The sequence below is a fragment of the Dermacentor variabilis genome, chromosome 3 (assembly GCF_050947875.1).
Source record: "Dermacentor variabilis isolate Ectoservices chromosome 3, ASM5094787v1, whole genome shotgun sequence".
In the NCBI taxonomy this organism is placed as follows: domain Eukaryota; kingdom Metazoa; phylum Arthropoda; class Arachnida; order Ixodida; family Ixodidae; genus Dermacentor; species Dermacentor variabilis.
The window spans coordinates 129,337,735-129,364,114 of NC_134570.1; the positions used below are offsets into that span (position 1 = coordinate 129,337,735).

At 42.6% G+C, this 26,380-nt stretch overlaps 2 protein-coding genes across 2 annotated transcripts; both read right to left on the reverse strand.

Moving 5' to 3' along the window:
• Window positions 1-625: 625 nt before the first annotated feature.
• On the reverse strand, window positions 626-15,168 carry LOC142574742 (glutathione S-transferase 1-1-like). Its single transcript, XM_075683763.1, has 6 exons — window positions 15,091-15,168; window positions 9,428-9,486; window positions 6,397-6,400; window positions 2,707-2,844; window positions 784-951; window positions 626-679 (listed from the first exon to the last, which is right to left on the reverse strand). The coding sequence occupies exons 1-6, from the start codon at window positions 15,166-15,168 to the stop codon at window positions 626-628; spliced, it is 501 nt and encodes a 166-aa protein (XP_075539878.1).
• A 2,540-nt stretch (window positions 15,169-17,708) lies between these two features.
• Window positions 17,709-26,027, reverse strand: LOC142574175 (glutathione S-transferase 4-like). Its single transcript, XM_075683325.1, has 5 exons — window positions 25,758-26,027; window positions 24,801-24,859; window positions 21,796-21,937; window positions 19,596-19,763; window positions 17,709-18,024 (listed from the first exon to the last, which is right to left on the reverse strand). The coding sequence occupies exons 1-5, from the start codon at window positions 25,896-25,898 to the stop codon at window positions 17,887-17,889; spliced, it is 648 nt and encodes a 215-aa protein (XP_075539440.1). The 5' UTR covers window positions 25,899-26,027; the 3' UTR covers window positions 17,709-17,886.
• Window positions 26,028-26,380: the final 353 nt, after the last annotated feature.

Below are 26,380 nucleotides of genomic sequence, written 5' to 3' on the forward strand. Positions count from 1 at the left end.
AACATAGCATTTTTGCGTAATAGTTGCTAGGCGATCTGGAAGTAATTTTCTGCAAATAACGTACGTTTCACAATAATAAATAGCCAGGATTCGATCATTAACTGCAATAAATAAAATCTTGTAAGCAGTAAGCAGTAAGCCTATGGAATCGTACCTACTTAGTCATTGTTAATTGTTAACGCTTAATACAGGTAATATCGAAACTGAACACGCCAGGACTTCAGAAAAAGCGCGGCTACCCGCTACACAGCCGAGGTTTTCACCATCCTTGCATACTTCCGAAATTGACGAAGCGTGATTGGCTTAGTGCGGTCACGAGGCATTTGCACGTCACAGCACTGATTACTAGCGCCAGGAAGAGTTCCCAAAGCTTTTCACATAGCATGATTTACGCAACCATACGCATTAGAAAGAGTCAAAAGGGGTATTTGTAAGAAACCTCTGAACGCATTTTCAGAGGTATCAAATATTTTGGGAGCGCTAGGGGCTCTCCCTGTAAGAGGAGAATTAAAGGTGGAGGCGTGCGGTATACCGAGATTGGCGCCACCTTGAAACTTATCACAGGACCTTACATCTTTCAGACCGAAACGCCCTGTGTCGAGAAGCGTGAAAAAATTTGAAAAGCTCACAGCGCTATGTGTGGCCACACCTGTCCGTTTTGTCGCTTCTCGTTGTCGATCTAGTAATAAACCAAAAACAAGCACAACAAACCCACAACGTTTACCAACTATCAATAGAAGTATTGAAGGCGAGTCAGGCAACAAAGACCCAGAAAACAATTACCTCAAGAGTCGCAGCAACGAGTGAGGTCATAGCAAGATCGGCGAAGGTGAAGGTGTCACCGACCGCAAACTTGTCACCGATCAAGTGTTCGAGCCCTCTGAGGACGTTTTCTTCGAATGCCAACTTCTCCTCGGGCTTTGGCTTGGTCTTCTGCACGAATCGGGGAAGCTGTGCACCGAAAAAATGCACGCACATTGGCTTTATTCAGATCGTACGATAATGTTGGCGCTGAAAGCAGCGACGGCTTCTGCTTGTCGCGTTATAAAAGCGCGCTACGTACTCGTGTGTACATACTCCGCTGCCGATTATTCGTCATTAAAAACCAATTTGTTGTGATTGTTGTGGCCTCGCATTTAGGGCCTCAACTTCCAAGACACCGCGCAAGCAAAGGCAAGAAACCTAAGATAAGTGGTTGTCCGGTTGTTTTCGTCTTTCTTCCAATGCGAATAAAGCCTGATAAAACACAGAGCACCTGCAATGTTCATCAATGATTTTCGTCTCCTGCATATTGTTCCAAGGTTCACTCGGAGAAACTCAACTGGAGTGGGTGCGTACTACGGCTGACGGCCGCTGTTTGGCAGACAGGGACCACGTGTACAGTCGAATGTCCGCTTTTTAAAACACAGTACGCGAAAACAGCATGTGCGAGCTCTTGAATGTCATGCTAGGCCGATATACGGCTTCGTCAAGTTATGAAGTAAAATTAGGACGAGGATTCAGTTATGTCCTACGCCTTAGGCTTGGCAGAAGATTTCACGACATCACTCTAGTTTGGTTGAAGGTAGTGGATTTATTTACGCAGGATGCTGGATTATGTATACAAACGTGCAGTGCCGATAACTCGTGACTCTGAAACTTTACTAAACGTTCATAAGAAGGAAATACCTAAGATTATTTGTAATTAAGACACACTTTTAAACATTTCGCCGCTCATCACCAATAATAAGGCGCAGATATCCGGAGAGCATAATTCGTCGCCACGTTTAGATCTTTCATGACGCCAAAGCAATATTGAAAGGACGTCCTAATAGGGCATAGGAAAGGGGTTGATATCGCATACTTGGCATGCTTTCCCAAATCCCCTTAACAATAGAGCAATAACGTCCCTCCGGTCTCCACCAAATGAAACTCGGTTTTAATAAACCCGCGAGAGAGAAAATACATTACGTACGCTTCGTAGGGAAGTGTACCATTTTTGCGAGCCTTTGTATAAGCCATTCACTCCAATGGCTGTCTTCAGCTCACAAGCTCACTTGAAATATTGACCGTGCATGACCCACGGCATGGTCCCAAGCAAACGTTATCTTGGTGCTAAATTCCGTTCTTTAAACATTGAGGAGACCTTTGCATTCCAATTGTATGTTGCTTTTGAGCACTGCAATAGTAATTTTCTAGCAGTCTTTCTAACTCCCACATTTTAACTTCCCATAACGTAGTGATATTGCTGATAACCTGTGTAATACTAAATGGGAACTCAGTGCCCTATTCAGTTGTCCCGGGAGAGCGGCTAAACTGTTTTGGAGGTTTACCAAACACGCTCCATACAATCCCGACAGCTTTTATAAGCCAGTTTTTACGGATACCGTAATTACACAATTTTAACTTTGATCACACCGAATCCCTAGCACCGGCCACATCTACGCTAAATTTACGTTCGATGCCTCCTTTTCATCTTTGAGGACGCTGTCACCGCCCGACTTCTACGTGTTGCTTGCTTCAAAATCAGTTTCCGCTGAGTGTCGGTGGCGGTTCCTATAGGTCACAGAACCATGTTTGTTTTTGGGTGAGGTTTCCTTTCCTTTCATAGCCTGCCTTAAGTGCTCCCGCTCATAAGATGTTCGAGCTATTATAATAACAATAACAGAAGATGAACTCTCAAGAGGATTAGCTACTTGGGGGACGCCGGGAAAATTGCGTACTTACGTGGAAGGCAATATATGCACTGTAAATTGTACTGGAAAGGCATGCAAGAATCCGGTCAATTCGAGTGCGAATCTTGATGCAGGTCAGGTAGAGCTTCGACTCGGGGGCGTATTTTCGCAGCAAGTAGTACGCGATGGCGTTGATATGGATAGAATACAATATAAGCCATTTGAAAGAGAAATTGCGAATATGGCTGGCAATATAACCGGAACGCGGGAAGGAAATATATACCTAATGTGCTCACAGCCCTAAACTGGGGCCATGGAATCTATGAGTTAAAAATGCCATCTCCGTCAAAAGCAAAATATCTTTATGTATATTTAGACTCTATTCACATTATTTCAGGGAATTACATAGGGGGGAATACAAAATCCTAATAACTGATTTACTGATGGTATATTACGCTATAGTATAATACTTATTGCATTCCCATTTCATGCCTGATTATGGCCCTGTGCTCCACTGAATGCCGCAGCGATGGACTGGAGCGGCATGTTGAGAGGAGCAGGGTACTGGTGCCAAAAGATTTTCTAGAGTGAAAAAAATTTTTGGTGCCTACCTGCCGTATATATCTATCTAAAAATTTAAAAAAAGGCAAGAAAAAGGATTTCGAGGGAAAATAAAAAAGCAAAAAACTAGCCTCACTAGAATTACTACCGTTTACCTTCAAATCACAAGTACAGTACCCTACCACAACGCCTCGCAGTGTTCTTTTTTGTTTTGCTTTCCATTAACCTATGGGACTACAACTTTCAGAAAAACCTAGCACTAAAAAAATTTTAGGGCTCTGGAAACACATTCAAATATCAGGCAGGCAAGTGCAAGCGTCCTGTGAATACATTTAATCCATCGTCGTTTCTTGTGCTGCGTGCACTATGTGAACGTAAGCAGCGGATTTCTAATAAAAAAAAAACGACCGTGAGTGCTTTGCACTGGTTCAGTGTGCCTAAAGTGATGAGTCGCTGACAATTTGCTTTATCAAGAGCTCATGACGAGCCGGCACTTTTGTAAAGGCATCAGGTTATCGGCGTCCAACCTCTTTTATATTGGTCGTCGTTCAAATGAAAGCGACCGCTAAGACCAGCGATGCTCACCAAGAAGCCCCGATTTCCTTTCACGGCTGCCATCTATAGCTAGAACGCGGGCAGCTGCAGAAGCTCGACTTCGTTTTCCCTAGTCTGACGGTGCCGGGTAGCCATCAGACAAATGAAGTTTCAGTTGATTGTTTCATATCACGCAGACGCAGGGTGGATGGCTTTCTCTGCGCAATTAAAATTACGGCTTTACCATAAATTGTTGCCGGTATCTAATGCTTTGCCTGAAGTGCTACAACACTCATTTTCTTTCAAGTGTTAAATGGACCACAGACCCTTCAACACTCAATGGACTCTTAGCGTCGATTCTTGTTCTGCGCGCAAATATATAGACAGAGAATATTTGCGGTCAAATTACACCGTCACAAGAATACAGTGGCCATGACTGCTCACTTATTGCGTAGTTTCCTCGTGGAAATATCGGTACCAGTACCGTAGCCATGCCACATAGATTAATTACACGCAGCTCTGGCCTAAGATATATACAATGCACCAGTAAACTTCAGATTTCTTTTCTTTTGAAGAGTCATATGATTTTATTTTCAAGAGTCGAAAACTCATTGCCTCTCGTTGCCAGTAAAAGGCATTGGCGGAGATTTGTCAATGTTCCCGTTTTCTGATGATCGCGCAAACATATAGCTTTCCTGAGTGCACTCACCTGTGCAGTTTGATTACTTTATGGACGGATTATGCTAAACCGATGCAAGATACTTCTTCCTCGCTGTACGGTTCCACTGAAAAAAATTACGAAATTCTTTTGGCGAAGGTTGTTCTTGCGAAGGTTGTTCTTTTCCGAAGGTTGTGGGTTCGGTTCCCACCTGCGGCACGTTGTTTTTTCATCCATGTTAATTTCCATTAATTTATCGTTTCTTTATTTCATTTACTAAGCACAGGTACTTTCCCCTATGTTGTCCTTGGCGCTAGTGTTTGTAGGCTTCTTGTGATACGACTAATAAAAAGCGGGCCCCTCGGTTAACCCCCTTTTTTCTCGTTTATTGCATAACGAGGGTCTCGAATCCGGCTGCACTGATGCCTTCAGGTATCATATGGGGATTTATTGATCAGTTGCCTTCACCCAAAAAGATCACGTTCTCGTGACGCCTGCGGCAAAAAGGACGTTCCGCGTCCGCCACCAAGGTCTGTGAGTGGTGGCGCTGGCTAACACTCCCAGGGTTCTGCTAGGACACATAAATACCCAAAAAAGTGGATGGGGAAACAGCGCCGCGGTATCTCAATTGGTAGAGCATTGCACGCGAAATGCGAAGGTTGTGAGTTCCGTTCCCACCTGCGGCAAGTTGTTTTTTTCATCGACTTAATTTCCATTAATTTATCGTTTCCTTATTTCATTTACTAAGCACAAGTAATTTCCCCTACGTTGTCCTTGGTGTTAGTGTTTGTTGGTTTCTTATGACACGACTAATAAAAATCGGGCCCCTCGGTTAGCCCCCTTTCTTCTCGTTTTTTTAAAAAGGTATCTGAAGAATTTATAAACATGCGCAAATACTCTTGGGAGTCTCATTTGTTGAAAACAAAATCTACGTTCAAAGCGTTAATCTTGTACGTATGTGCAAGTTATACATATGCCATTATAATAGTTTTTGAGTGCATGCTTGAGCTCAACAACCACTTTTCCGGCATGCAGGCACGAACAGAACACTGTCCTGCGTCATTTCGTCCATAGGTTACATTAGATGCACCGTATCATGAAACAAGGCACAGACAACAAGAGCCTGTTACCAGGGCAGTAGGCTCGAATTATCGAGGTTTTACTGCATCTAGTTGTGTAAATAAAGTGCATGCCGTGCATTCAACGTTTGTATATATTTTTGTAGATCAAGTGTTTTCGGCGTATAACAGCTCGTTCCTTAAAATGCAGGCACAAATTCATCAAGGTACGCTGCATCTATAAAGGAACTAAGTTCAAGAGAACATGGCAGTTATGTTGACTGCCCCTGTTCAATGCAGAGAATCATTTCTCGAAGGCCTAGAATGTATATCTGCTCTTTATTGAGCAGATGCAAATTAACCGGTTAATGTGTGTCTCCTCATTAAAGAGCTCCACATAGGTAAGATTATTACAGAGCCCACTACAAGGGAGTCTAATGCTGCAGGTGCCGCATGAGATGTCAAGCCTTGAATTAATGCATATTTATTGTGAATCACACCAAGCCCAGTAGTCGAGTAAGACAGTGCATGCAAGGGATGCAGGGCCCTCGCATAGTACTGCAGTGCACACATGGGATACGAGGCGCTCTTATTCATACGTGTGACACGAGGCACATATCCAATAATCTCGTACATACGAGCCACGTATAAGACGTACATACGAGATTTTTCAATAGGGAAACATCTCTTACAGTATGCCCCAGCTACCTTACAGCCACTTCACCCCAGTCGTGGTGCCTGCCAGCGAGTAACAGTGTCCACAGTGCGATCCAGAGTTTAAAAAAAGAACGCGCTGGTTTCGTACAGCAAGGCTCCTGAAGACGCTGGTCTTTTCAGTACGGATAGTACTTCATAAATATACATACAGTATGCTACTCATTTGACAATATAAAAGACTACAATAGTAACGCAAATGAATATTTTCTCTCATAATACTGATAACATAAGAACATACAAGTATGCCCACACAACCATTACACCACTTAAAACGGATACTCCAGCGCGATTTGGTGGCGCGTAAAATAGCGACTGGAATTCAGAAAAATATCGAGCACAAGAATTTAGTAAAAAGAAAAACGAAATGGTTTCTCGTGACTGATGACAACAAGAATTACTGATTAATGAACCTGAATAACAAAATTACAAGTGGGCTTGAGAAGACGTTATGACGTTTCTAAAGAACAGCTGTTACAGCGCGGCAGCACCCTTTGCAACTTCCAGGTGGAAAGCAACTTCGCTCTCAAGCAGGGTAACACCACAATACGGGAACGCGACCCAGACATGGGTGGGGGAGGGGAGCGCACTTCTAGTTCAAGAGCACTATATATACAAACTCGGGAACTCGCAGAAATGCTGAGATTACTTTTGCAAAATAAGTTTGACTTCACCCGCCGTTGTTGCTGAGGCGCTACGGTGTGGGGCTGCTAAGCACGAGGACGCGTGATCAAATGCCAGCCGTGGCGCCCGCATATTAATGGGGGCTAAATGCAAAAACACCCCTGGTACTTTGATATGGGTGCACGTAAAAGAAGCGCAGGTGGTCGGAATTTTCGGAGTCCCCCACTAAGGCCTGCCTGATAATCAGATTGTTGTTTTCGTACGTAAAACCCCGTGAGTTATATAATATTTAAGGTTGATCTGGTCTGTAATGAGGTTATATTTGAACGGATAGCTTTCTGTCTAACTTTTAAAAACCCTATCCAGTATGTCTTGCTACTGGCGAACAGTGTGCCTGACTTGATGACAGCCTGAAAAACGGACCACAGAGCTTCCTGCTAACGTACACCAAAACGAATAAATTAGCGCTGCAGTCGTTCTATTACAATGGGATTCAGGAGTAGTACATCAATGTTCTATTGCAATTATGCATGGCCTCGTGCAAAAGTGAAAAAGCAGCAAGTAATAATGATGTGTTGTACGCTAGTTCCTTAAGATTTTATTCGATCAGTTCTATTATCTGTGGAAAACGAAACTGCGGCATTCGGCCCTATAATTCTAACTAATTAAAAAAACTATCGGTACACCTTAGCGTGGCTGTCGCTTGGTCTCGAATTGCTTTTCGGTGGTGACATTTGTCAATGGTGAGAATTTTAGATATTTAAAGAATTTCATTTTCTTTGTAATCTTCAGGAAATTATATCGAAAGTAAAGGCTATTTGCGGCCAACTATTGCCATATCTTAAACCGGCTTTGCCTTACCCCTATCATGTAAGGAGTCAGGAAAAGAGGCACAATCTCTCAATGATATTCATTGCATGCTTAAAAGTATTCAGGATATTAGGCTGCCGAGGCTTACAGTGAGGATCAAAGACAAGTATTTGAACAGCCCTCGGTTTGCAGACGACATTATCCAGCTCAGCAACACTGGAGATGAATTTCTACATGTCATTGAGTACGTTAAACAATCAAATGTAAGAGAAGCTTTGAAGATTAATATGCAGCAGACAAACATAATGGGCCGAATCCTGGCATTAATTCATGATCGCCAGTCAGTCTATAGTGTATGTGCAAGAGCACGTTTCTCAAGGTGAATTACTCTCAGGGCACCCGGACCATGAATAGAAAATTTACAAAGCATAAGAATGGCCTCCACTGCATACGGTAGGTATTAACAATTCCTGACTGGGAGCTTACTACAGTCGTTGAAAACAAAAGTGAACAATCATGATGAGTGTACATCACTATCATAATGATGATGTACATAATCATGATGATGTACAATCGTCCGCCCCCCTCCCCCCGTTCTTTTTTTTCTTTTCTATTTTGCTTTGAGATTCGGTGTGCTTCTTTCCCACTTGTCATTTCGGAGGCGACAGAATGTACTGAAGGAGGACGCTGCCTCGGGGTGGAGGCCTCTGAAGGGGCGGACAACTTAAGGAACAAGAATAAATGCTATATAATCAGGTACCATAGCCTAAATAGAGATGTCTCTTTAAAAATGTTTTAGAACCGCATACTTTCAGGTCTGTCGACAACCGTGCAACTTAATCGTGCTGCCAACTATTTTAATTCTATATTAGCAGGTAAGCTGAGCGCCAGCAATTAAATCTTTTTGATTGACTGCACATTAAAATTATTGCGATAATAAAAAATAATTTCACACAGCAGTAAGGCGGTTTTTTTTACTTTACCATCATAGATGTTGGCGTATTCAATGTATCACAAAACTTGGAATTGACATCTCTAAGATAATTGTTTGCTCACGAAACGATTTGTTGCCCTTAGTGCTTATCAGAAACCGCTTCTGATGATTTGTCTTTAAACACCTTTCCAAACCATTTAAAATATTTGACAGGATAGTTTTTGTTTTTCTTCTTTTCTCAGAATATTAAATGCTATTCATTCAGTTTGTCATATCAGTAATTTGTTATTGCTAAGCAGAAATTAGGTTTTTTTGGGATTTATAGGTGAGCTCTATTTCACACCATCATCACACATTCCATTCGTGATCGGAGGTGAGGTCAGTGCTCCTCCACTTAATGAGCTATGGTGGTCCATATTCCAAGAACTTTATTCTAACATTCCTTTATCGTTCGAGTGCGTCTGCGCAGTCATTCCAAGTCACAAAGTATGTGTGAGCCCCTTCATGGGCGCTAAACACAAATACGTGATGGTCGAAACTGGAGCACAAAATTGATGAGCGTGTGACACACGAGCGCTCTGTGCATCCCGTTTTCTTTCACCGCACTTGACTCGTTATGGGCTTTACGTTTTAGTAATGGCTAACAATGCGTCCAAATAGCCGCTTTAATTAGCATGCGGTGTTTTTTTCGAAGTCAGCGAAAAATAAGCCCTATTGTTACAATTCGTAACCCTTCTATTGAAGTGAAACGAATCCGAGTGTAAAGTTTATCGAGACGGATGACGTAATTACGCATTGATCGCTCCACAGCAGCCATCTCATTTGTCTCCAGACAAAACAAAACATATCAGGAATTTAACATAAATGTAGCAAATCCTACCTTCCGTAAACAATAAAAGCGTCATCGTCAATTGCAGGCACCTTGTGGAACGGATTTATCTGCAAGGAGAAAAAAGCGCAGTTGTTACTAACACTGCTCTTAAGCTCCGTTTGTATGCAGACGACTGTGTCTTGTACTCTAACATCGGTAGCTTCAATGCCAAGAAGATGTTGAATAACACTTTCAGTGCCTTCTGCAACTGGAGCAAAACCTGGCAGATGGAAATCAACTTCAATAAAATGGTATCAATGATCTTTTCAAACAAAAAGGAACCCCTGAAATTCACCTACAGTAATGATGAGAAGATTTTTGACTTATATCACCGACTACAAATATCTTTTGTGTAATTTTTTCTTCCAACGTAAAATGACAAAAACACATAATCTAAAACGACTTGGATGTTTAAAAAGAACACTAAAACCAGCAACCAAGGAATGCAAACTAGCAGCTTACAAATCCCTCGTGACGCCCAATCTAGAATATGCATCTGTTGTCTGGTCACCTCACAGCGTATCTGATGTATCGAAGCTTGAGGCTGTGTAGAAGAAAGCTATTAGATTCATATATAATCGATACAATCGCAATTTCTCCCCTTCTCTTCATGCTGGCCTGCTATCGCTTGAGCCGTTGGCACATAGGCGCGCGTGTGAAAGGATTATAATGTTGCACAAAATTGTACATGCATCTGGCATTGTCGACGTGCCCGGGACATTTGTTGGCTCCTCGGCACGTGTAACGCGAAGAGCCAATCCCTTGATTATTGTTCCCTTTCGAGCTTACTTAGATAGCTTCAAATTTTCTTTCTTGCCATTTACCATTGAATTGTGGAACTCGCTACATTCTTATCTCCGAGAATTGCCACATGAGCGTTTTGTAGACGAAGTTCGTTTACTATGACATGTTGATTGTATGTTCGTTGATGTACCTACCCACTCCTGCTATGTCTCAAATTTGAGACAGCAGTATCTCTCTCTCTCTCTCTCTCTCTCTCTCTATATATATATATATATATATATATATATATATATATATATATATATATATATATATATATATATATATATATATATATATATATATATATATATATATGCACGTATGCGCTATGGAGCAGCATAAACGATTCGTTAGAGTGAATGCGCTGAGTGCTCATTTCCACATTTACTGAGCGCACGAAAAACCGGAGTCATAAACAAGTGCTTTCCAGTTTTATTTCAACGAAGCCGTACGTGGCTCCTAGGTCATAATCGCCAGAATTATCCCTCAGAAAGGTCGCGCTACGATCGAGCCAAAGGTAACAGCTGCTTCAGTCTCCCAGACTCGATTATTCAGCGGCTCTGTTCAAGCATGCGCTTTTTGTGATACTGTCCCGAACACATGTTTCCATGGCGCTCGAGTTACCCTACCAACCAGACTTATGGCACGTCAGCGAAGAAATTGAAAAACAAAAGTTACTGCGGGAGCAACAGTTTTATAGCCTCGTACAGGGCGTCCTGTTTCATGTGCAGTGGCCAGGCACATTTCTTCGTTTCGTAAAAATGATGTATGCATAGATCACTGGCGGGCTATCTCCATGCCAAAAGGAAGATGCTGCTGTGAAGTTTACATTAGTTAGGTGTACCTCTAAAGAATACTTCAGGAGCATACACAAGGAACAAATAAAGCGTCATTTTAATTATTTATTTACAGTACGCCAAATTGTCGGAACGTTATATAAATAAACGAGCACATCCGCTAATAGAACACACGGTATTTGCGAGTACAATTCTCGGGGCACAGATATAACAGGTAATTAGAAATGCAGCAATGCATCTTGCAATATTTATTACAAGGAAAGAAAGCCTTTCTTGTTCAATCAACAATCTGGATAAACAATCGGAGCACTATGACAAACAAACCTTCAATTCCAAATGAGCCGGGGTGAAAGAAATTGCCGTCGATGGAAATTGTGCACGGAAACGACTGTTCGCACTAACACATGACCGGAACAATCTGCGGCGCGGAAGAAAGGACGACAGCTCTGGAGAGTTCTTATTCAAAGCTTGAATAAAAAAAAACATTTAATTCAAAGTTCGCCTCTGCAGACTATAGAGGTGGGGCGAACGTTCTACGAAAACGTTTTATTTTAGCCCTTTAAGCCATGGTCTTCCACAGAAATGGCACGGAGAGAAATGGTTCCAAATTGTAACAAAAATGCTTTAGAGATTCAAAACGTAATATAGCTATTCTCGCTACATCTATGCCACCGTGGATAGCAGTTTCTTCGTATTTCTCTTCATAAGAACGCCCTAGACGTGGAAGCAATATGCTGGAAGGAAATATAGAAGACTACATTGGTAACCACATCTTTGACAATATTTTAATCAATGACCAATGTCTTCGTATCAATGCCAATATTTTTTGTTGGTTATGAAATACTTAGAGGTTTATGTAGATCGGTAAGCTTTGTCTGGCATTTACGCATAGCGAACGACACGCCACCATAGGAATAATATAAGCAACTCTAGAGAAAACACTCCCTATAACACCTATCCATTGATAGCGGTGATTATCATACCGGTGACCCGCGGCCATTATGATCCATGTAGATGTCGCGCAGACGACTAGTTGCGATTGAGACGAGATGCGCAATCAACGCGAAACAGAACCTCCTTCGTTATGATGACGCCTGCCGTTTCCGTCGCCTCCAAACGCGCCCCTCATGCACCGTATGTTTCACATAAAATCTGAAAAATAGCCGTTGGATCTTCCTCAGGAACAGACCAATTGAACTTTACGCATTGTCCCCATGTACACACGCCCGACTTCTTAACAGCACCGCGCGAGCGTCGGCTGCCCGGCCGTGAACCCTTTTTAACGGCGCGAAGGGGCCGAAACTAGCAATGGAAAGAGAGATCAGCAAAATATCAACAAGTTCTTGCAGATATTTGTGGCCTTGCGCCGTTATAAGGCGTTAATCAACCACCCAGTCGGCGCTCGCGCGGTACTGCAAAGGAACACCTCGAATGTAGTACGTGGTACGTGTAAAGGCTTGTTTCTGCCTTCTATTGTTATAACGTTGAAAGCAAGGCGGAGGACCAAGAGTACAAGCCTGGGGTTGAGAATGACGACGACGACGTTAGACACTTGCCTCATGTGCCCGGCTTTTCCTGCGTAACCTGTTCATATATTTCTCTGTTTCTTTAATCATCGTGCTACAATCTGTTGGAAGTGTGAGGTGCATCTATTGCAAGCCTGGCCACTACCGCCATGCCGACTGACGAAGAGGCTGCAGCACTGGTTACCACGACGGTGACAACCATGCCATCTGTCACGTCGGCTCAGCCTCGTGACCCCGGCACGTTTATAAGTACCGATGACATTGACGTCCATGTATGGCTCCGTATGCACGAGCATGCCAGCGCAAATAACAGGTGAGGTCAGGCCCTTACGCTAGCCAAAGTGATCTACTACTTCAAACGCACGGCAAGGGTCTAGTTTCAGAAAGATTAAGCGGAGTTAAAAAGTAGGGAGCAATGCTAGAAAACGTTGCGCTGTCTTTTCAGCAGGACAGTCGGACGACAGCTAGTCGCGAAGGAGGAACTTGTGACACGCGCCCAGACGTGACGTTTATGCAGGACGCTCATGCTCTGTGCCGCAAGTTGGGCAAGCGAATGCCGGAAGACGAAAAGGGAAACCATGTTCTAAAGGCCAAAGCAGACGACGTCTTTAACCTTCTCCGGTAGAAGAACTCCACCCAGATCAGCACTTCACCAGCAGCAGCAGCAACGAATGCCACTTCGCTGTTTGCTGATGTTGTGCTTGCTCACACCAGCGTTTTGACAGCGAGTGTTCGCGCTCATCGAGTGTGATGTGATCGTGTTTGCTTGTTCGCGCTGACGCCATGCTTGTTAATTAGGGTAATAAGTTCATGTTTTCAAGTCTATGCGGCCGATAAAACTAGTATTCTTAGTTGGTACAGCTATCTACTAGTTTGTTATCGATGCTTCGCATTTTGGCCTAAACCGCGACTTCTTTTTTTTAGTTCGCCTATTTCCATGCCGCTAGAACACTATCTGTAGCACATGTTCCGACTTTTTATCAATAGTGGATGAGCAAGGTAAGCCGTTGTATGGAACCAATGTTCTGAGAAAAGGAATAGTCGTCTTCAAGGTGACAAATGTTGCACATTTTCTAACTTTGAATCTGTATATTTTAACATAAGAAGTCAACAGAGTGACTTTGTTTGTTGACTTCTTTTGATGTGACATACAAATTGGGTCCTCTGCTTCCTTTCTTATCGTTCATTACCTAGCGAGGCCTCGAATCCGGCAGCGTTGATTCCTTCCGTAGCATCTGTGGATTTATTAACCAGTTGCCTTCGCCCAAAAGGCTCAAGTACAGACGTGACGCCTGTGACAAAAAGAAAAAAGGATATTTCACAACCGCCGTCAAGGGCTCGAGGTGTGGCGCTGGCTTAGACTCGAACGTTTTGTTCTAGTCGATAAATATAAATACCCCAGAAAGCGGATGGGAGAGCGGCGCCACGGTAGTTTAATTGCTCCAAGCATCGCACGCGCGATATGAAGAGATGGGTTCGTGCCACGCCTGTGGCCAGTTGTTTTTTCATGCAGTTTCAGCACCAATAATTTATAATTTCTTTATTTCTAATTATAAGAACATGTAATTCTCCTATGCTCGCCTTTCGTGTGTTTCTTTGTTGACGTCTTATGACGTGACTAATAAAAATCGGGCCCTCGCTTTGCTTTCTTCTCGTTCATTATCTGGAGCTTGGTGCGTTTGCAACTTCAAACAACTTTATAATGGCTTTATGGCTGAATACTACCGGAAAATAAACATCTTATATCTCGATGAGAAGTAGCTTGCTCCTCGCTTATTCCGTTGATGTGGACAGTTTAAAATAAACATTAATAAAATTGAAAAGAAGGGAGGCACGTAGGCATGACTGAAAAATTTAATTAGAGGATTTTTGTCGAGCGTTAAATTGACGTCATGAGGAATTCGCAAAATAAAACAAGAAAATGCTTTGGAAAAATCTCATCTCTTCTGGCCCAGCTACTGAGTGAGCGTCTAAGAAAAACCACGCAGCTTTACTTAACTGGACGGACTACACATATCTTCACGAAATAACCAAAAAGAAGTTTTTTCGCACAAAAAATTCACCAACGATTACGACACTCCCTAACGCAAAATTTGAGCACAGCCATATGCGTGTTTTCATTTTGCGGTATATTGGCTGGCGCGGACAATCTGTCTGGTGCAGCACGTTGCAAACACAGCGAAGGTTGTGGCGACTGCCTTGCTAATCCCGAGGTCGAGATCACGACAGGCAGCGCATGGGTACACGTCGACACGATTCACAGCATCCGCCGCAGACAGACCTCCGCTCATGCAACACGTTGTTTCCATCTGTGGTATCGTGTGACGCGCTCGCCGCATGGCATCGGTAATGAGACGACGGTGAGCTTCTCTGACGGCATCTCGTAGCAGTCATCGCAACTCTTGCGCGTCACTGTGCTTTTCTTAACACGCTGCGCTCTGCGTTCGCCTTCATCTTTCGCTGTGCATGTTGGCTCGGATAGGCTGAAGGACAACGTCGACGTTTGCCGCAGGAACGGGTGCGTAGAAGCAGCGCTCTAAATGGTATGTAGATTTCAGCTTACCTTTGGGTAGCCCTCACTAAAGTGCTTATTCTTGGCGAAGTTCAGGTTCTTCAGGTTCAGCTGAAACCACAGGTGCATTGAGAGGAAGCGGAAGAGCAGGAAAGGTGTAGATTTTAGTGGACGATGGTCATGGCCAAAGCGGTGACAAATCGACTACACGCCCCACGTGCGGCTTCAGCAGACGTTTGTAAGAGGGACGATAGCTTTGTGGTTGTTTTGATATACACTGATTGATTTGGTTGCAATTTTAGAGACAATCTTGGTCTAAGTCAAGTGTATACACGACCAATGTTGACAGGTTGAGTGACTTGGTGCGGCACCAAATTTTTCTAGCACAAACTGAGTGACTTGTTTCTTGTCTGGTTTTGAAATGTACACATCGAAGTCTGCACTCCCTTTTCGGTCCCGACATACCCATATTGAAATCACCGACGACGAAAACAGGGTTAGTGTTATCGCAACTGACGCACGCAAATGAGTAGCCGTGAACTTTACGGGGCTATGAGCAATCGCAGTCTTGCTTCCTTCTGGGAGTATGCGCTATTGCTCACGAGAGTGACCATTGCTTCCAAGGGTATGAGCCATTTATGATGACACTTTTTGACATGCTGTTTTTGTGTTGCATGCGTGATTAAACAGCATGTATGCACTGTTCCCTTCACTTGTCTGAGTGCTTGCAGCCTCTGTCTTCCGGGGCTATGAGCCATTGCATTTTTTTGCTTGCTTATGGCTGTATGAATGCTTACGGCGGTATGCGTACTTATGGTGATATGAGCCATTGATGATGATAGTTTTTGTTGACGCACACGAAAATGCACAGAACCCTAGTTATATTCAGCTTCGCTATAAAAAAGACTGAAAAAACATTGAGCCTAGGCACCACCATTTTCACGCAGTTTTTGTTGTACCTTTACAGCTTTGGTTCATTGGGGCCTACACCGGAGGTCATATATCTCTATTATCCTAGGTAGTAACATGCTAGCCTAATAACTCAGCGATGATAACGCAACCGTCATTGCTAAACTTGATATTACAGAATCTACAATTATCTTCATGAAAAGCGCTAGGTGAGTTTTTTTCTTTCCTTTTTTCTCAAGCGCAGTATTTCTAACCATATTTTCATTCCACGTGCGAATCAATGACAAGTCTTTCATAAAACATTCCGTGGCCTCTGTAGAGTTATGTATCATAAAGATCATAGAAATAATAGAAGTATGTGGCGGGGAAAAGTCTCTATAGAAGTGGAGCTCCAGTCTTATACTTACTGGCGGCCTTGGGCCTTGCGGATGCAGCAGCACCAGCCAGACTTGTTTGAAGTTTGTGGTTTGCTTAAGGAGCAATTCTTCGCCCAGAATAGTTTCTGAACATAGTTTCATAAGTTTATGTTTTCGAAATTTTCATTTGACGTTTTTCTTCTTGATTTCAGGTGGCGAGCAGTTCTGAAGCATTGACATCTCCGGTATGCCTTTTTAGTGCTTAGTCGACCGCTCCTTCGTGAAAGGCCAGGGCTCGTGAACAAAAGGGCGAGAAACGAGAGCTGTGCAAATTAAATGTTAGATGTGTAGGCAAACAGTGATGTTCGGGTGAATGATGCCAATGGTGGATTGTGAAGTTTCTTTGCATTCGGGGCCGTTGCTCTCCTTACCATGAATCACTATTCACAAGTATGAACAACATGTAAATGTTTGTCTGTGATTTCTCACAAAACTTAAACCTTCGCTGCCTTGCCTTTTCTTCATCATCGTTCTTTATTGACTTATACTTAAGTAACACAAGACATGCACATTTTTGAAGCTATCCTAAGACCTTCCATCATGTTCTCTCTCTTCTCTTGTCGGCATGTATTCAATACTGATCAATGAGGTGGTTTCCATGTCTTTCTATTGAGTTGAAATTTGTTAAGGGCATACATATACGGCGTTTCATCTTCAGCCTGAAACAAAGTAGCTTCGTTGTGCTACGAAGGCAGAGGTAAATAAAAATAAAGAAAATGCTGGATCGCACGCTTACGTGCAGTAAAGCGAGCAATAATTGAACGTTTGCTGAAATGTTAAAACAATTGTTATGCAAACGTGATGCTAATAACCGGATCGTTCGTACGAATTGACGCAAATGAGAATGTAATTTTACGCTGGCCGCCGTAGTTGACTTCTTCAATTTCTCCACGACTGCCTCACTCCTTCGTAGATCAATGCTCCTCGCTCAATTCACGCTCACATGCTATTTTGTTCGTTAGGATGAATAGTTGGGCGTGTTGGTTAAGCAAGACCTGAAAGGCGCGACAACGATGGTGGACATAGAGGGAACACACACACAAGGCGCCCTGTGCGTGTGTTCTGTCTTCGTCCACCGTCGCTGTCGCGCCTTCACTTCAGATGAGACCGTTTTCCCCGCATCACTTCTTTCTCCAAACTTCTCCTCTTCTCTGTAGCCGACTTCTTCAATATGTGCTGTTGGCTTCCTCATGTTGTGCCTCTTGGTGAGCTTCTCTATCTCGGCAAATAGCGAGTGGTACATACCCAATTGTGCTAAAACCATAGGTTCTTGCCACCTATTCAGTGGCAAAAACCTAGTGCCCCACGTTTTCTACTGAGGAAGACAACTACTGCAATGTGTGAAAAAGAGGCAAACAAAGCCTCACTTTATGGGACGATGGAACGAGAAGAAACACTAAAAAAATTTAGACAAATTCGCATATAAAGATTTTTGTGAGCAATTTGCAAAATTATTATGCTTTACAAGCAACAAATTTGGTTCTGCAACATTCGGCAGCAATATTTATTACCACTTCGAGGTCTACTTTAAGTTAGCCGACAGTTGCCTCATGTTGTCTAGGACAGGCCCGTAGATTTCCTCAAAGCAAGGTTGCTCATGCTTGACTCGTTCGTAGTAGCTTCTCAGCTTGGAAAACTTCGTATAGTCCACAAGATTGTTCTGCAATACACAAGAGGGAGACAAAAAGTTACTTGGAAAAGTCGGGTGTTCGGGAGACCAAAGCTTTTTATTGATATCGGCAACTCGCAGGTACTGGCAGCTGTAGACATGATTACAAATTTATGAGAGCTGGTGACCCATAAAATCAAGGTATAAATTGAACAGGTACCACAGCAGGTGATTTTTCATTTGAAGCAGCACCAGAGTGCGAGCATTTCCATTCAGGGCCACATTTTGCAACATAGAGGATACATTCTTGCTCAGCATCTTGCTTTTCACCACTCTTACGAAACTTCCTGGGCAAGGACGCGTTTGAGGGGAATTTCATAGCACCCCAATTAATTATTTTATAAGCCTTACTTCACATGTTTTTATAACACATGATGTTTTTGAGACAGCCCCTAATTTTTATACAGAAGGCTGTGGCTGCAGCGAACAAAGTGTTCTTGCAAAAGAGTTGCTAGGTGAGTTGGAAGTACTTTGCCGCAAACATGGTATGTTACAGAAAAATAGGTAGCCAGAATTTGATCATTAACTGCCAAAAAATGAAATCTTGTAAGCCGTACTTTTCATGGCGAAGTTGAAAAGTGTCATATTTTGTCACCTCTCATTTATAGATGCCTATGAAATCGCAACTAACTCTAGATACTCATTCTTAAATGTTAGCGCTCAATAAAGGTATAACGAAACTGAGCACGCCAGCACTGCAGAAAAAGCCCCGCTACCCGCTATCTAGCCGCTGTTTTCCTAGTCCTAGCACTCTTCCGCAATAGCCGGAGCGTGATAGGCTAAGTGGGGTCACGAGGCATTTGTACATCGTCGCACTGATCACTAGTGCCTAATAGAGTTTCCGAAGCTTTTCACGAAGTATGATTAACGCCAACATACGCATGAGAAAGGGTTTCGTGCACGAAATAGCGTTTCAAAATGGGTATTGGTAAGAATCCTCTGAATAAGTGTTCATAGCTTTGAAATTGCTCGGGAGCGCTAGTGATTGTCCATGTAGTTGGAGGATTAGAGATAAAGGGCTATAGTGTAGAGAGAAGGGTGCGATCTTGAAACCTATCAAGGGATCTTAGGTTTTTCTGACTGAAACACCCTGCGTCGAAAAGCGTGAAAAAATATTAAAAGCGCACCACGCTGTGCCAATCTCTTACTATAAAGCATCTCTTCGTTTGTTAGCCTATCCCTAATCACTTGCTCCATCCCATCCTTGTGTTTTACCTTTTTTTGCCTTGTGTTTTCCACTGCTGATTACCTTACCCCTCTTCTTTTTGTGTGCGCTCTGTACTTGTAATGTAGTTGGTTTATTGTTGAATAGCATTAGCCCCATTCTATATTATTTCAATACTGTTCCTCCCCGGTTATGTAATTCCCTGTTAAGGGTCCTTAACGGTTAATAAATGATGATGATGATGATGATGATGATGATGATGATCTTTCCATCTTGTTTCTTGGCGTTGTGCGCCTAGCCATAAAACAAAATAAGCATACCCTGCCGACACCGTTTAACAATTAGTGCTAGAGGTATCGTAGGCGAGTCAGGCGACAAAGACGCAGAGAAGAATTACCTCAAGAGCCGCAGCAACGAATGAGGTCATGGCAAGATCGGCCAGGGTGAAGGTGTCACCGACCGTGAACTTGTCACCGATCAGGTTTTCGAGCCCTCTGAGGACATTGTCTTCGAATGCCGACTTCTCCTCGGCCTTCGGCTTGGTCTTCTCCACGAATCGGGGAAGCTGTGCAGCCAACAAATGCACGCATATTTGGCTTTCTTCAGATGATACGATAATGTTGGCGCAGAAAGGCAGCGACGGCTTCTGCTTGTCGCATAATAGAAAAGCATCACGTACTCGTATTTACAAACAACAGCAGTGATTATTCGTGTTTCGAAACGAAGTTGTTGCGATTATTGTGGCCTCTTTCTTAGACGTGATAACATTCCGAAATTGAGCATGTGCAACTGACGCATTTGGGGCCTATACGTCGTATGCACCGCGCCAGCAATGGCAAGAAACCGGTGAAGGTCAGTAATTGCTCTGTTGTCTTCCTGTTTCATCAAATGCTGACAAAGCCAGACCAAGCACTGGGTATCTACGATATTTATAAAAAATTGTGAATTCGTAGACATTGCTCCTAGGTTTACTGAAAGAAACTCAACTGGAGTGGGTGCGTACTACGGCTGACGGCGGCTGTTCAACAGACAGGGACCACGTGTACGTTCCAACTGTGTCCTGAAGATTAGGTTTCTAGCTCTGAGGAATCGTAGGCACAATGTATGCATATCGAGCAGTGAATGGTCTGCTTTTTTAAAACACAGTACGTGGAGACAACATGTGCGAGCTCTTCAAGGTCACGTTAGGCCGACATGTGGCTTCATCCAGATATGAAGTAAAATTAGCACAAGGATTTAGTTCTCGTATGTCTTAGGCCTGGATGTACATTCGTCAACGTCACTCAAGTTTGGTTGAAGGTAGTCGATTTAGTTATGCAGATACTGAATGATATATATATATATATAGAAACATTCAATGCATTTGAGGTATTTTCTTCTGATAACAGTTTAGATAGCTGTCATATTCACTAGTTATAGGCATTGAATATATATATATATATATATATATATATATATATATATATATATATTCAATGCCTATAACTAGTGAATATGACAGCTATCTAAACTGTTATCAGAATACCTCAAATCCCTTGTAATTAAGCCGCACACTTCAACATTTGGCTGCTCGTCTGCTCGTCACATATAAGATCGCGACATCCGGGGAACGTAACTCGTCGCAAGACTTACTTTTGCCATGACACCAGTCAAATATTGAAAGGATGTTTTAATAGCGCATCGAAAAACAATGAAAGCCGATACTTGGCATGCTTTGCCAAAGCTTAGTTACAACAGAACAATAACGTCTTCCGATTTCCACTAAAACTCGGTTTTATAAACCTGTGAGAGAGGAAAGACATTACGCACGTTTCGCAAAGAAGCGTACAATCTTTTTCAAGCGTTTGTATAAGTCACTTACTGCAATGGCCATCTAACTGACAAGTACTCTTGAAACATCGACTATGTATGACCAACAACATGGCCCTAAGTTCTTGCCAATTTTATTGTGGTGCCAAATCCGGTTATTTTGACACATCGAGATAACTTGCGCATACGATTTACATTTTACTTCCCAGCACTGATTCAGAAATTTATTTTATCTGTCTTTCTAACTCGCGCATTCTAACTTCCCACAACGTTATGCTATTGGTGGTAACGTATGTAAGAGTAAATGTAAACTCGGAGCCATATTCAATTCTCACGGGAGAGCGGCTAAGCTCTTTTGGAGGATTCCCAAACACGCTTCATACAATCCCGACAGCTTATTTAGGCCAGTTGCTACAGATGCCATAATTACTGTAAACAACTTTAACTCTGATCCCACAGAATCTATATATAACACCAACCACATTGAGGTTAAATTTACATTCGAAGCGTCCTTTTCTTCTTTGATGACACTGTCGCCGGGCGACTGCCCGTGTATTTTTTTTTAAATTTCAAAATCAGTTTTTGCTGAATGTCGGCGGTGGTTCCTATAGGTCACAGAATAGTATTTGCTTTTAGGTGAGCTTTCTTTGCCTTTCATAGCCTGCCTTAAGTGGTCGCGCTCATAAGATGTTCGAACTTTCATAATAACACTAACAGAAGATTATCTCTCAAGAGAATTAGCCACTTGATGGTCCTTCCCAGGACGCAGGAGAAAATTGCGCACTTACGAGGAAAGCAACCATTGCACTGTGAATTGTGCTGGAAAGGCAGGCAAGAACCTGGTCAATGCGCGTGCGAGTCTTGATGCAGGCCGGGTAAAGCTTCGAATCGGGGGCGTATTTTCGCAACAAGTAATATGCGATGGCGTTGCTGTGGAGAGAATAAAATATAAGCCATATGAAAGAGAAATTGCAATTGTGGCTCAGAAAATAAAAGCAACGCGGAAAGGAAATATATACCTAATTTCCTCACCGCATTAAAGTTGCAACACAGAATCTATGAATTATATGTGCGATCTCCGCCAAAACCCAAAATATATATTTTTTATTTACACTTTATTCACATTATTTCAGGGCACTACATGAGGGCGAATAAGAAATCCTAACAACCAATTTATTGCTCATATACTAAGCTATAATGCAATACTTATTACATTTCCAGTGTGAAACCAAATACCACTGGGACACAGTATTCGCCTACCATCTCTGATTGTATGGACCCAGCATCGCCCTTATTACCGGAGCGATGGACTGTAGCATGATATTGGTAGGAGCAGGGTACTAGTGCCGAAAGCATTTCTAGAGCGAAAAGAAAGCTTGGTGGATGCCTGCCGTATATATTTATTTTAAACATAGAGAAAAAAGAAAAAGCATTTCTAGTGCAAATTAGAAAAAAAACTAGCGTCACTAGAATAACTACCGCTTACCTTCATATTGTTACAGAATGATGGACGAAGAGAGAAAGAAGATCGCGAGCCTCTGGCTGCTGCGGGTTGTTTGTGGTCAGCCATCTTCACTACTCAGATTCATGTAGTATATATATTGTAAATATAATCTCCTATACTCCCAACATCCCCATAACAATATCACAAGTACAGAACTCTATAACTACGCCTAACAGTGCCCTTTTTGTATTCGTTTTCATAATTGTATGGGAGTACAAGTTTCCGAAAACAGAGCATCACCGAAATTTAAGGTGATTGGAAACATATTGAAACGTAAGGCAAGGAAGAGCAGGCGTCTTATAGATACATTCAATTCATCGGTGTTTCTATGCTGCGTACACTAGACGAACGTAAGCAGCCGATTTCTAAAAAAAGAACGACAGAGTGATTCGCGGTGGCTCAGTGTGCCTAAAGTGACGAGCCGCTGACAATTTGCTATACCAAGAGGTCATGACGAGCCGGCACTATTGGAAAGGGGTTAGGTTATCGGTGTCCCAATTCATTTATTTTGGTCGCCGTCCAAATAGAAGCGACCGCCAACAGGGGCGACGCTCACCAAGAAGCCCCGATTTCTTCTCACGGCTGCCACCTATAGCTCGGATGGGGACAGCTGCAGAAGCGCGACTTCGTCTTCCCTAGTCTGACGGTGCCAGCTCGACATCAGACAACCGATGCTTCAGCTGATTTTCGCATGTCGCGCAGAGGCGTGGTGGATGCGCTTTCTCTGCGCAATTCAAATTACGGCTCTGCCAGAAACAGTTACCGGTGTCGAATGCTATGCCTGAAGTGCTACAATACTCACTTTCCTTTACGATTCCTATATTGACTATGAAAAGTCTCAAATACATCTCATACCCTTCAACACTCTACGGACTGTTACTGTACATTTTGATAACCGTTTCTGGTTTTGCGCACAATCAACAGACAAAAAATAGAAACAAGCGACTCTTCCGGTGTGCCCCAGCTAGTTTACAGATACACCGCAGTCGCAGTGCATCCCACCGAGTAAATGTTTCCGCACTGAGATGCAGTGTGAAAAAAAAAACGCGACGGTTTCTTAATGAAAAGTTCCTGAATACGCTGGTCTTTTCAAGTTATGCTACTTCATAAACATAGAGATTATATAATATTCATCGTTTTACAATATAATAACTTACTGCTGTAACGTGACTGCAGAATTTCTCTCATAATATCGAGAAGATTAACAACATACAGGTACGCACACACAACCAATACTTACATAAAACGGATGCTCCAGCGCGATTTGTTGGCGTATAAAATAACGGCTCGAATTCAGAAAAGAAAGCACGGAATTTAGAAAGAAGAAAAACGAAACAGCTTTTCGTAACTGATGACAACAAGAATTACTGCATAATAGACTTGATTAACCAAATTACAAGTGGGAAAGAAAACACGTTTCTAAACAACAGCCGTCGTTACAACGTGGCAGGACCGTTTAAAGTTGTTGTTGGAAAATGTTTGCGACTTTGCCCTCAAGGAGGATAACACCGCAATACGGGAATGCGACCGGGACGGGGTCTGGGGGGTGGAGGTTACTTCTTTCTTAAGAGGACTATAAACAGAAATTCGAGAACTTGCAGAACCACTGACATTACCTTCACAAAAGAAGGTTGACCTGGTCTGTAATCGGTCGTTAGCTTATTCTTGAACGCACGGCTGTCTACTAACTTTTTATTAACCCAATCCAGGATGCATGGCTACTGTTGAACGGCACGTGTAGGGTCATGATCGCCTTAAAAATGGACCACAGAGCATCCTGCTGAAATACCTTAAAAGCATTTGGCGCTGCACTCGCTCTATGTTTATTTTTATTTACAATACTGCTACTCTCATTTGAGAGCGCGGCAGTTGGGCGATAGAGTATGCATGTATATCAGTATGAACCTAGGCAGGACAGTTAATTGAAAAAAGAAAAAACAAAGAAAACAATTGCCCAAGGATGGCATTATAAGAAAAAAGCTGAGTTTAGGAACAAAAATGCATATTTTCGCATGACAGTTAATTAACATGATACTAGCAGTTACTAACATAGGATGATACTAAAAGTAAGTTTAATTTGCATGTGTTATTCTTTTTTCAATGGCAGCCAAAAATAAGATATAGGGATGACAAATAATAACCGCTCTGTTGATGTGAAACGACACCGAGTATAAGGTTTCTTGAGAAGGTTGACGTTGTTACACAGTTATCGCTCACAGTAGCTGTCTTATTTACCCCCGGACAAAGAACAATAGATCATGAATTTCACGTAAAAGTAGCAGACATTACCTCTCGTATACAATAAAACCTTCATCGTCAATAGCAGGGACTTTGTGGAATGGATTAACCTGCAAGGATGAAAAAGCGGAGTTGTTGCGATGCTCACCTCCAACAGCATGCATCAAGGAGAAAGAAAATTTGTTTCTTCAGGTTAACTTTCGAAGACACCATGTCCGTTCTAAATAAAGAAAACATCTAATCAAATCTTAATTAAGGGTCAAGCAAGTGCGCGCTGTTCGGCGCCGACATACGCTAATTATGGTGCAGCCACTTTAAATATATTTACTCTGTCTGCACGCCGTCAAAAATTACGCAGCGGACACTCTTCAAGCGTGAGGGCTGCGCTGTTGTATTTCTTAAGTCACTTATGTAAACGCCACCAACGAAAATACTGGCATAATTCCTCAAAGAAAACTTCAGCGCCTGAAAAGTGCAACAAAGACATAGTTATATTAAAGCACATATTCTAGAAGAACTCTCATAATAGCACTGAAAGCTTGCAGCGGTCGCACTTCTTCATTACGACTGCATATCTGGCTTGCGTAACGTAATCACACAAGCCTTATTAGGCTACTTTTACTACTAAAGAGTGCGAAGGCGAAATGTAACGTCAAGATCAACTAAAGCAACACTATTACTTATAATCAATGCAAATAAACACTTTTAGTGCATGCTCATGCTGAACCAGGCGAAAATTATGTGTTGCCGCTCAAACAACTGTACATTTAATTTTCAGCAATTGGAAAGCAGAATTTATCAGCACAGCTTCAACGGTAAATAACCACAGCGTGGAGGCAGACCGCAACGACTGCTTGCTTTGCTTATCTTTGCTTGCAAGGCCGACTATTGAAGTAGATTCAATTCGCTACAAGGGATGAACACACTGATTTGGAAATGCGCTTAATATAAGATGACATACACAGTGCTCATACCTCACTACAAATATTTTGTCGCATTAAGGCATACCTTTAGGTATTCGTCGCTGAAGTGCTCTTTCTTGGCGAAGTCCAAGTTCTTAATCTTCATCTCAATTGCCAAATGTTTTGCTAGTGAGCGCACGAAAGCGCAAGGTGGGCTCTTGGCTAGGTTGTACAAAGTGATGGCCATGGCGCGGAGCAAGCGTCGGCGTGACCCTTCTTCCAACTCGAACCGACAGCGAGTGAGGTGAGCGCAATCGTGAGGAAGGATGTTTGAAGAGTGCGGTTGTGCAGGTGCCTTGGGCGTTGCACCTGGATGTCACCGTTACTAGCGGTCTTGAAAAGTGCGCATGCACGTAGATACGGTCCTATACACACACACACACACACACACACACACACACACACACACACACACACACACACATATATATATATATATATATATATATATATGTATATATATATATATATATATATATATATATATTCCGCACCTGTCGGATTCTACCACGCTGCCGATTGTAACGCGCAGATATATTATCACCCAAAACTAAAAATGAAATAACAACGTGGTGCCGATTCTACCAGGCACATCGAGTAACAACACCTGAGTCGACGCGTTCCGTGTTGCATCGAAATTATGAAATACACAAATGTACACAGAAAGGC